Source organism: Salmo salar, chromosome 04 (assembly GCF_965601325.2).
Source record: "Salmo salar chromosome 04, fSalSal1, whole genome shotgun sequence".
Lineage (NCBI taxonomy): Eukaryota > Metazoa > Chordata > Actinopteri > Salmoniformes > Salmonidae > Salmo > Salmo salar.
The window spans coordinates 87,262,450-87,274,106 of record NC_138294.1 but is presented as its reverse complement, the minus strand read 5'-3'; the positions used below and the strand labels follow the sequence as shown (position 1 = coordinate 87,274,106).

The 11,657-nt window shown below is 42.7% G+C and overlaps 2 protein-coding genes across 2 annotated transcripts; one reads left to right on the top strand and one right to left on the bottom strand.

Moving 5' to 3' along the window:
- Positions 1-1,347: 1,347 nt before the first annotated feature.
- Positions 1,348-3,777, top strand: rpain (RPA interacting protein). The gene is made up of 7 exons (NM_001140629.1): positions 1,348-1,518; positions 1,751-1,939; positions 2,150-2,222; positions 2,366-2,480; positions 2,583-2,646; positions 2,760-2,900; positions 3,318-3,777. The coding sequence occupies exons 1-7, from the start codon at positions 1,447-1,449 to the stop codon at positions 3,345-3,347; spliced, it is 684 nt and encodes a 227-aa protein (NP_001134101.1). The 5' UTR covers positions 1,348-1,446; the 3' UTR covers positions 3,348-3,777.
- Positions 3,778-3,964: 187 nt separating this feature from the next.
- LOC106603944 (complement component 1 Q subcomponent-binding protein, mitochondrial) lies at positions 3,965-11,485 on the bottom strand. Its single transcript, XM_014198200.3, has 6 exons — positions 11,075-11,485; positions 10,401-10,551; positions 9,013-9,106; positions 4,861-4,956; positions 4,572-4,697; positions 3,965-4,332 (listed from the first exon to the last, which is right to left on the bottom strand). Exons 1-6 carry the CDS (start codon positions 11,325-11,327, stop codon positions 4,183-4,185), a joined length of 870 nt encoding a protein of 289 aa, XP_014053675.2. The 5' UTR covers positions 11,328-11,485; the 3' UTR covers positions 3,965-4,182.
- Positions 11,486-11,657: the final 172 nt, after the last annotated feature.

The window sequence follows — 11,657 nt, the reverse complement described above, 5'->3', positions numbered from 1 at the left end:
CAGTGTAACTGAGTTGGCAGCCTTTATGTTATGGAGGATTACAGTGTAACTGAGTTGGCAGCCTTTATGTTATGGAGGATTACAGTGTAACTGAGTTGGCAGCCTTTATGTTATGAAGGATTACAGTGTAACTGAGTTGGCAGCCTTTATGTTATGAAGGATTACAGTGTAACTGAGTTGGCAGCCTTTATGTTATGAAGGATTACAGTGTAACTGAGTTGGCAGCCTTTATGTTATGGAGAATTACAGTGTAACTGAGTTGGCAGCCTTTATGTTATGGAGGATTACAGTGTAACTGAGTTGGCAGCCTTTATGTTATGGAGGATTACAGTGTAACTGAGTTGGCAGCCTTTATGTTATGGAGGATTACAGTGTAACTGAGTTGGCAGCCTTTATGTTATGGAGGATTACAGTGTAACTGAGTTGGCAGCCTTTATGTTATGGCAGCCTTTCGGTATATGGCCGATGTCCTCCTCTGGTGCCAATAAAACATGCTGTAGTTCGCTCATTTAAGTTGAGCATTTTGACATCAAAAGACAGATTGGAGTATTTTCATTGTCTTCTCTTTACAGCAATAGCCATTTGCTTTCCAAATAGTTTTTTCTGTGATTGTATTTTTAAATATTGTGATATGCCTGTCTGGGTCTCTGTGCTTTTCACTGACAGACGCAACTCAACAATCATCTATTTGGTATTTTACCGTGCGAGCTGCTCAAATTGTGAGCTCTTCTGACTGTAGGCTACGCTGTAGGCTAATGATCCTCTTTGGCCAAATCATGCTTTCTGGTGTATTTGCCTGTTTTAATTATTTTATTTGTATAAGTATAATTTTGGTAATTAAATGTACTTCAGGGAAAGCTCATAGCTTCCCCTTGCCATACGGACATGCTGCCTATGGCTAGAAGTGATAGCAGACTGAATAAAGACTGCTATCGATACTAGAAAAGTATGTATTCCACCACTTCTCCTACAGTGTCCATGTGAAGTACATATGGACATTTTGTATTTTGGTGAAAAAAACAGTAGATGCATATCATGACGTCAACATACACTGTGACAGCAACAACGTGCAAATGGACAACACATATATTTATCTCTGCCTAGAATTGACATTTTTTGAATGATCAATGATTAATGATTGGGAATTATATATATATATATATATAAAAACATAGTTTCAATGTATTAAAAGAGTTGCTAATATTTTTGCCAAACAGGTTGTTAATTCCTATCAGAGAGGAAGAGTTGCGTGTAGGCAGCGACCCACTCGATTGACTACATATCCCAGGCTTAGTAACACTTTCCGGGTTGTCGAAAAGCTTAAAACTCGACCACAATGCGCAAAAGCAGAACTGTTTGGTATGTTGTTGTGAACTTGTAGCTAGTTAGTTTTTTTTTGTTTGTTTTATATACACTAAACGGTACATCATCAAAGCTACTGATATCATGGATGCGTTACACAGACATCGTTCTCTTCACAAGGGGACGACTCCACCATGGAAGGAAACCTACAGGAAGGTAACGTTACTTATGGAGTATTATCAATATCTGGACGGTGGCTTGCTAACAAGTTAACCACGGCTAGTTGATAGACCCGAGGCCAAACATTGGAACATTTAGGCGTAATCTTGATCTGAATCTAGCGGAAACCAGAATTGAAATAACGCTCACCGAGTTAATGCCAAGGCTTTAGCTCATGAAGTGTAACTTGTTTTGATGGTTAACTTTTTTGTAATGTTTTCTTCCTCAGCGTTGCGTGGACAGGTTGAAAAACAGCCGATCCAGGTTACTGGAGAAGTACCGTCAGATGGGAGATGGTCAACACTGCAGCACCAAGGGCTCTGTTTTCGTCCAGGAGGTGATGGAGGAAGAGTGGAATGCGCTTCAGTCAGTCAACAGAGGGCTGCCCTCCCTGTGGCGCAGAGACGGAATGGAAGAGGTGAGGGGTTGTCAGTTGCCTACTAATGACTGTACATGAGAGGTAATCGTGTCGCTAACATGACACATGCATACAACTCATCAACAGCTAATTTTACATGAGTTATGTAACATAACATTACATAAAGGTGAAATACACTTTTTTTTTTTTTTTTTTTAATAAGGCAGATACTAGATAGCTACTAGAGCTTACCTCATGTCTTCTCTACAGATGTACAGTGTCATGAAGGAGTATGATGAACTGGCAGTGTTTGAAGAAATCCAACAGGAACTTATGTCTCAAGGTAGTTTAATTCCCAAATGAATCTTGCCTGACTGTATTAGTACACACACACACACACACACAGCTGCACACAAACGCAGACCAGAAAACAGGACGGGCATAGATGGTTTTCTCTGAATGACATGCAACTTGTTCTCTCTCCAGAGCTCTCCATCATTGAGGAATATGAGAAAAGCATGCAGTTTGAGGAGCAGTACTTGAATTCTGTTGTGGAAGGGCTGGAAGGGGAAAGGCAAATCATATGTCCCATATGTCATGTGTAAGTCTCGCCAAGATGTGACTTGATATGCTATTGCACTTGCTCTGATGTGTCCTAGTTAAGACTCTTAAACCACGGACTGTGTGACTGTCTACATTTCAGACACAACCTAGCTGTGAACAGCCATTTTACATCCTGTCCATGTGGGCTTTACATCAACACAAGGGTTTGTATGATATCTTATACACAATTAAAATGGACCTTTTTGTTGTTGTTGGATTATCTGTTGTGCTGATCACTCTGTTCCTCATGGTCAGTGTCTGTTCATCTCGTCTCCAGCAAAGCAACATGACCCTAGAGTCTCTGCAGTGTCTGTTGGAGAGGAGGGTAACTGAACACATGGAGGATTGTCTTCAGAACCCTGTCTTCTCAATGGCCTCCAATGCAGACAGCGCTCCAAACCTCATGATGAGCTGCAAGGTGACTGACTGGCTTGAATACATGTCTCAAATGGCAATCTGTTCCCTACATAGTGTACCTCTTTTGACCTGAACTCTATGGGCCCTGGTTAAAAGTAGTGTACTATAAAGGGAATAGTGCCACCTGGGACGTAAGTTGTCTTTTATCATACTTACAATCCTCTTGTGTTTGGTAGGTCAGGCCATAATGTAACACTAACTAGTATCACTACTACGCTCCCTACACGTACTGTCCTTGTTGTAGTGCCTCGCTTATCATGTTAAACATTCCTAATGTATTCTGATAAGTCATAATATTTTTGATTAAGGGGGTCCTGCACGGGTTTAATTTCAGGTGTCAAAGCCATTACCCTTGACTAGTTATCATATCGTTGAATGCAGAGTAGGGTGACTGATCGACTCTTGTTTCTGATTTCAGGCTTGTGATTACCTGTCCATAGTTCTGTGAATCACCCATCCTACCAGGGGAAAAGTCTGATTTTAACCCTCCTGTGTCCGTGGGAGGATTTTTGTTCTCTGAAATAAAGACTTTATATTTGTACAGTAAGATTGGGCCATTTTTAGTTTGAATGGTATACAGAGCATGTCTTAAACTTACGTTACAAGGGCACAATCGCGTGTCAAAAGTAGTCACGGCAGTACAATGGGCTGGCTAATGGGATGCCACAGCTCTGATCATGATGCTTCCTGTTACGTGTCTCAGATGTTTTCCTGGAGGCCTTCCTTCCTCCCTGAAAAGGTACGCATAGACTGCTACAACCAGCTCAATGCATGAATCAAATCCTTTTGCTATGATCACTGGCTTAATTTCTCTTCTGCACTGTTGTCATGTAATGAGGGAAATGTACACATGTCAGCAATAAAATCATGCTTAACCCACTCATGTCATGTCTCACTGCCTTCCCTGTGGCTCAGTTGGTAGAGCATGGTGTTTGCAACGCCAGGGTTGTGGGTTCGATTCCCACGGGGGGCCAGTACAAAAAAAGGCATGAAATGTATGCATTCACTACTGTAAGTCGCTCTGGATAAGAGCGTCTGCTAAATGACTAAAATGTAGATGTGTGGTCAACATTGATACTAACCTAACAGCCTTTATTAACCTCAGTTACAGTAAGATGCAGCAAAATGGTTCAATATGAAATTAAAAGCTGCAGAAACATCAAATGCAATAACTCTTGCACCTATACTTCCCCCTCCAAAATTAGATTGGAAAAACAAATGGAAAATATTTAGAGGGGATGGTGTCTGAAATTTAAACAGAACACAATTCATTAAGTTACACACTAATTACATTTGATAAAGCCACTGAGGTCATCCAGGAACTTGATGTATTCTTGATGCTCCATGGCAGTGCTCAGCTCCATCAGTTCATCAGCAAAGGTGTTGTCTACCCCCCGGTCAGCCAGGAAGTCCATCAGGTGGTCATACAGAGCCTGAAGCGAAAGAGACAGGCCAGTTTGAAGCACCTAACTCAGGAAAACCTATAAGCCGGGCCAAATTTAAAGTAAAACGGCCTTCCTGAAAATGTCCTATTGTTGGCAGTAAAGTAATCGTAGATTAATAATAATAGCCTGGGTACCAGTCTTTCTGCCCTCTTGGCAACAGGCTAGAATAATGAAGTATCAGTAATGATAGACATGGTGAGGGAAAGACCATGAGCATCAGCTCTTACCCAGTCCAGAGCGTCTGTGTTGAGTGTGTAGGACGTTTCCTTCCACTCTCCATCTCCCTCTGGCTGAAAACTGACCTGACGTATGGAAAAGATGTCGCTCTCCTCTTCCCCTTCACCGTGGCTTACCTGAGAAATCAATTTAACCCAACATTGTTAGATTTATTACTTAAAATGCGGTAAGGAACAAATCAAAGCCTGCTTCCCAATAACTGTTGATAAAGATGTCTTCTATTAATGAAATGTTTCTGGACCATATAGCCAATGATGATTCACTTGTAGGATATCTTACCTCATCTTCAGGATAATGGCAGTCAAACACCAAGGAATGTTTTGCTGCTGGTTTCGTCACCTCGACAACAAAGTTGGGTGTTGACACAACATCTGGCTGTTAAGAAACACACAAGGCTTAGCGTTGTAACAGCTGGCATGGACAAATTCATATAGCGATAAATGTAACTATGTATATACACAACTAAAATAGCAAAAAAGAAAACGTCCTCACTGTCAACTGCGTTTATTTTCAGCAAACTTAACATGTGTATGAACATAAAATTCAACAGACAAACTGAACAAGTTCCACAGACATGTGACTAACAGAAATTGAATAAATGTGTCCCTGAACAAAGGGGGGGGTCAAAATCAAAAGTAACAGTCAGTATCTGGTGTGGTCACCAGCTGCATTAAGTACTACAGTGCATCTCCTCCTCATGGACTGTACCAGATTTGCCAGTTCTTGCTGTGAGATGTTACCCCACTCTTCCACCAAGGCACCTGCAAGTTCCCTGACATTTCTGGGGGGAATGGCCCTAGCCCTCACCCTGCGATCCAACAGGTCCCAGACGTGCTCAATGGGATTGAGATCCGGGCTCTTCGCTGGCCATGGCAGAACACTGACATTCCTGTCTTGCAGGAAATCATGCAAAGAACGAGCAGTATGGCTGGTGGCATTGTCATGCTGGAGGGTCATGTCAGGATGAGCCTGCAGGAAGGGTACCACATAAGGGAGGAGGATGTCTTCCCTGTAACGCACAGCATTGAGATTGCCTGCAATGACAAGGTCAGTCCGATGATGCTGTGACACACCACCCCAGACCATGACGGACCCTCGATCCCGCTCCAGAGTACAGGTCTTCGGTGTAACGCTCATTCCTTCGACGATAAACGTGAATCCGACCATCACCCCTGGTGAGACAAAACCGCGACTTGTCAGTGAAGAGCACTTTTTGCCAGTCCTGTCTGGTCCAGCGACGGTGGGTTTGCCGGTGATGTCTGGTGAGGACCTACCTTACAACAGGCCTACAAGCCCTCAGTCCAGCCTCTCTCAGCCTATTGCGGACAGTCTGAGCACTGATGGAGGGATTGTGCGTTCCTGGTGTAACTCGGGCAGTTGTTGTTGCCATCCTGTACCTGTCCCGCAGGTGTGATATTCGGTGTTGTACACCTGGTCTGCCACTGCGAGGACGATCAGCTGTCCATACTGTCTCCCTGTCTTAGGCATCTCTCAGTACGGACATTGCAATTTATTGCCCTGGCCACATCTGCAGGCCTCACGTCTCCTTGCCCAAGGCATGTTCACGCAGATGAGCAGGGACCCTGGGCATTTTTACCCCAGAGTCAGTAGAAAGGCCTCTTTAGTGTCCTAAGTTCTCATAGTTGTGACCTTAATTGCCCACCGTCTGTGTTTAACTGACTTGCCTAGTTCGGTTAGTAGTCTAACGCTCTAACCACTAGGTTCATTGAACATGCATGGGAAACAGTGTTTAAACCCTTTACAATGTAGATCTGTGAAGTTATTTGGATTTTTACCAATTAACTTTGAAAGACAGAGTCCTGAAAAAAGGGACATTTCTTTTTTTTTTGCTGAGTTTATATAAGTTAATGGACAGTTTATATAAGCAGCAGAGTGCGAAACAATTATTTTTTTCCTCACCGTGCCAAGTATTAACTGAGACGGTAACCAGTAGCTATGCTTCCATTAACTAGTCCAGTGATTTTTTTTTTGTCAACATTTATAAAATTTGTATAGAAAATAGATGTGACAATTATCTGCTTGAGTGCATTTAATGATCATGTCGATAAAAACTGCTGGATGTAAAAATAAAATCTACTTAATTTGCGCAAAAAACTAGTGTTTAATAAACATTTTGTGGTAGAAGTGTTTCCGTTACCCATCTGGGAAAATCGCAAATTAAAGCTGCAATATGTAACATCTTGGGGCGGCCTGATCAAATTCCCAGAGAAACTTGAGTTATAGATCTGTCATTCTCATTGAATACAAGTCTAAGAAGCGGTAGATCTGTTCTAAGTGAGCTATTCTATGCTTCCCGTTCTTAAGTTTAGTTTTTAGTCTTTTAACTTTCAGTTTTGAATACCAACTTCAAAACAGCTGAAAATACAATATTTTTGGTTATTGAAAAGATATTTCACAGCGGTGTAGCTGGTACAATGATTCTCAGCACATTGCTTGTTTTGTCAAACTAAAATTAGACAAACTGTTAGAATTTTTGCAACCAGGAAATGGCGGAGCGATTTCTGCATATTGCACCTTAATTAAATTGGTGACAGCCAGTATGCCCTCCCAACCATCATGTCTCAGGTAGACCATGAATGCCAGCATGGATAGAATGCAATAATTGACTATTTACTCGATTACATATTTGCCACGTTGTAATAGTTCTCATGTGCCAACGTAGCGCCATGTTCAGTGCCATGGTGAAACTTACACTTCTGGAGATCTGTAATAATTGGATGATGAAACTTCCCGGGCGAAGCAATTCAGGCATTCTTAAAAGTCAAGACAATCCCTGTCCTTCAAAAGAGACATTATTTGTTGTTGAAAGAATCCATTTTGCAAGCAGTCGGCATTTAGAATTAAATGTGGATCGGAACTTATAGTTAAGTGATTACATCACGTTCCCCATGTACCTTCAAAAGTATTCAGCGATCATCATTTATTTTATCATAACTTGTTGCAATAAATACATTTTGACAAAAGACAAATCAACCCGTGGTCTTTAGAAAATGTCTCCCATATCTGCAGTTTCCATTAAACACGTCAAAGATTTTATTTTGCGTCATTGCTTTTGTAAAATAAAACTGGGTCAATGGAAACCTGCCTAGTGATTCAAAAAGTAAGCCATTTCATTTACATATCCAGGGAATGCGTGACTGATATTTTGATGTGCCACCTGTCAAAAACAGGATCCAGAATTATCTGATTTATTTTTGGCTCGTCGGGGATGAATTTGCCATCTTTGTTCATATCAGCCTAGACTATAACCTGTTACTCACCACCCGAGGAAGTCGGAACTCAAAGCACTTAGACTGACAACTCTAAATATTATCTTGTTGCTCGATAGATTGATCAATTAGCCTACATGGATATCAGTAAATGTAATGTGGTACAGAAACTAACCAGCACTAGGCCACTTGGCCTATTCACCGCAAATGGCGTGCTCCAAAACCATACTACACCGCCTACTCAGGTAGCAAAGTGGTGCCGTGAACTCAATATTAAGAGGTGAGAAATACATGATATACTCACAGAAAGCTATGACTCTTGGCAGCAAAATTACAAGATGATGTTTATACACCGAATGGTTGTCTTATGCAATAGAGTAGGGTTCTTAGACCTCTCTCTTCATTCTGACGAACTGAGAGGAGTCTTTGAAGCTTGGGCAAGCAACTGTTTAAGAGATGGCTTGGTGATGAAAACCAAACAGCCACATTGCATTCTATGATTAGTGGTACATGTGAGATCTGTCTCCGGTCTGATTGGGCCAGAATTGTGTGTGTGTGTGTGTGTGTGTGACTTGAGATAGAGATAGTAGCCTGAAGGAATAGAACAAACATTTCATTTTATCTGTGAAATAACACAAGAGGCAGATGACAACAGGATGAACCCAAAGTGGCTTTTGGTACCCCCCTAATCTATTCTTGGTATCAGCCATTTAAGAAAGAGCATTGTCTGTAAAGGTTAGATTCTCAGCCCAACACTCAAGGGTGTTGGGTCAACCAGTCTCATTATTGCAATAATGAATCGATATTCAAGAAAGATGATTGTTTGAGGAAATGACAGTCTCTCTCACTTGATTAGAATAGTCCAACAGTAGTTGCTTTGAAAACTGTCTTTCCCCCACAACAGCATTCTGAACAACAGTCATATGCTTGTGCTTCTCAGAAGGCATCTCTCCGTCCTCCGTGTCACAGTGGGCAGAGAGAGTGAGTGGCTCACTCACATAACAACCAAAAGCAAAATACTTTCATAGCAAGAATCAACATAATGCATAGGCAGGCTATTACTGTTGACCAAATAATGATTTTACATTTAGATCAATCTACAGGAATGTTGTGTTGCAAAATTACTTACATAATCAAAATGCTTCAGTAAGAGGAAGCCTGTCTAATTTTCAGTTTATCATCATTCCAGCTCAAGACTTACCTCACTTTCTGCCGACTTCTGTCCCTGCACTTGTTCCGCCTCCTCTTCAAAGTTAGGGGGAACACTGTTGTTGATGTTGAATGTGACGGTCACTCTGCAAGGAAGGGAAGAGATCAGACAATGATTCTATAAAGAATACATTTCAAATTATGTGAATCCTGACCGGGTTACTTTTGTGCAGGTGTGCATTTATTGATAGGACATCCAACTGTATTCATAGTCAAAACAAAATGTCTGCCGTAACTGCTGGGGGGGTAGGTAGTCTAGTGGTTAGAGTGTAGGGGGGGTAGGTAGTCTAGTGGTTAGAGTGTAGGGGGGGTAGGTAGCCTAGTGGTTAGAGTGTAGGGGTGGTAGGTAGCCTAGTGGTTAGAGTGTAGGGGTGGTAGGTAGCCTAGGGGTTAGAGTGTAGGGGTGGTAGGTAGCCTAGGGGTTAGAGTGTAGGGGGGGGGCAGGTAGTCTAGTGGTTAGAGCATTGGGGGGGGGGCAGGTAGCCTAGTGGTTAGAGTGTAGGGGGGGTAGGTAGCCTAGTGGTTAGAGTGTAGGGGGGGCAGGTAGCCTAGTGGATAGAGTGTAGGGGGGTAGGTAGCCTAGTGGTTAGAGTGTTGGGGGGGGGGGGGGGGTAGTCTAGTGGTTAGTGTAGGGGGGGCAGGTAGTCTGGTGGTTAGAGTGTAGGGGGGGTAGGTAGCCTAGTGGTTAGAGTGTAGGGGGGGTAGGTAGCCTAGTGGTTAGAGTGTAGGGGGGTAGGTAGCCTAGTGGTTAGAGTGTGGGGGGGGTAGGTAGCCTAGTGGTTAGAGTGTAGGGGGGGGCAGGTAGTCTAGTGGTTAGAGTGTAGGGGGGCAGGTAGTCTAGTGGTTAGAGTGTAGGGGTGGTAGGTAGTCTAGTGGTTAGAGTGTAGGGGGGGTAGGTAGTCTAGTGGTTAGAGTGTAGGGGGGGTAGGTAGCCTAGTGGTTAGAGTGTAGGGGGGGTAGGTAGTCTAGTGGTTAGAGTGTAGGGGTGGTAGGTAGCCTAGTGGTTAGAGTGTAGGGGGGGTAGGTAGCCTAGTGGTTAGAGTGTAGGGGTGGTAGGTAGTCTAGTGGTTAGAGTGTAGGAGGGGTAGGTAGCCTAGTGGTTAGAGTGTAGGGGGGGTAGGTAGCCTAGTGGTTAGAGCGTTGGACTAGTAACCGAAATGGTTGCAAGATCAAATCCCCGAGCTGACAAGGTCAAAATCTGTCGTTCTGCAGGGCAGTTAACCCACTGTTCCTAGGCCGTCATTGAAAATAAGAATTTGCTCGTAACTGACTTGCCTAGTTAAATAAAGGTAAAAAATGTGATATTTACTCAGGATGGGGGAGGTATGTTTATGTATATGTAATATTGAGGTAGCGTTATTTTCTCGCCATGCTCTTTACTTTTCTCCAGAGAGCTTCCTGATGAGTTTGGCTTCTGTGCCGTTCTGCTCTAGCTCCCATCCTCCAGACATCTTGGGAACAGTCTTGCTTTTCTGGACCTTCTTCTCTTCTTTCATTTCATCAGACAGGAAATCTCCAAAGGCTTTGTCTCCTGAAACAGAGCAGTTAATAAGATAATATATTTTTTTTTTTAAACAGGGAAGTCATTATTAACGACACCCTAGTCCTATAGATTATTGCACCCACCCATGTTCCATTTCCAAGGTCACATGCGCATTGCTCGACACAGGTCCAGATACCATTAAGGATGGCTCGCCAGCTAACATCACACTCAGTAGCTGGTTTCATCATCAGCTCTAAAACATGCGGTCTTGCTTGATAAACCCATGAGCTAACTTTTGACTAGATACTATAGACATTACGGTTCCATACATTAAGGGGACACACATTGGTGACATATCTTGCCAATGTCGCCCCTCCAGACAGACAGTTACATGAGAACATATGTTACAAAATATGTCCATGTTTTACAAGCTGGTCGCAGCTATTCCTTCATTGTTTTACACACACAACTAACTAGTTCAACAAGACCAAGCAAGTGGAGGGGGGGGGGGGGTCATTTACCTAGCTAACATAACTAGTACTCATACTACAGTAACTACCTAGCTAGTTACCTTCCGTATGTAGCGACACACATTCACAGGATACAGGACTCCGTCCTTTTGAACTGAAGAGTTTTGGTCGGTATCCCGATGCTGCGCCATTACTGCTCATCATCCAGAGAGACCGGGTGAAAGGCCGGGTTGTTCCTGAGTTTGGAGAGTATAACACCGACCTCGTAAGAGGATGAAGAGCAGGAGTCGAGGACATTGAGGTAGTAGAAACTCGAACTGCGGAACTCACCGCTCGGGAAAACGTCCTTAGCATGATTATAGGTTGGTCAATTTGACTAGTAAATAAAAAAAAATTGTTTGCTAAGTTCCTGTTACCAGCTACTCACGTTAGCTACTGTAGTACGAGTACTAGTTATGCCTGGAAACACACGTGTGGAAGGACACCGTGACCTCTTCAAACTTTGAACCGGAAGTGATCACAAGGTCTAAACCAATGACTAGACCAGACACGTTTTGCAGTAAAAAATAAATAAGTATTAATAGTCAATAAATACATGTAATGAAATATTTCTAATAAATCCAACAACCGTGTGTTATGATAACTCGCTACATAACGGTTGTTATTGGTCTACGGTGTAGAGCG

What these genes read in the sequence shown, in the direction of transcription:
- LOC106603944 (XM_014198200.3), bottom strand. Translation starts at nt 11,327, where the DNA reads ATGCTAAGGACGTTTTCCCGAGCGGTGAGTTCCGCAGTTCGAGTTTCT. An exon ending in GCCATTATCCTGAAGATGAG is followed by an intron (nt 4,698 to 4,860) that starts GTAAGATATCCT and finishes TTGATTTCTCAG; the next exon opens with GTAAGCCACGGTGAAGGGGA. An exon ending in ACACAGACGCTCTGGACTGG is followed by an intron (nt 4,333 to 4,571) that starts GTAAGAGCTGAT and finishes CTTTCGCTTCAG; the next exon opens with GCTCTGTATGACCACCTGAT.
- rpain (NM_001140629.1), top strand. Translation starts at nt 1,447, where the DNA reads ATGGATGCGTTACACAGACATCGTTCTCTTCACAAGGGGACGACTCCA. An exon ending in ACAGGAACTTATGTCTCAAG is followed by an intron (nt 2,223 to 2,365) that starts GTAGTTTAATTC and finishes TTCTCTCTCCAG; the next exon opens with AGCTCTCCATCATTGAGGAA. An exon ending in ACCTCATGATGAGCTGCAAG is followed by an intron (nt 2,901 to 3,317) that starts GTGACTGACTGG and finishes TTCTGATTTCAG; the next exon opens with GCTTGTGATTACCTGTCCAT.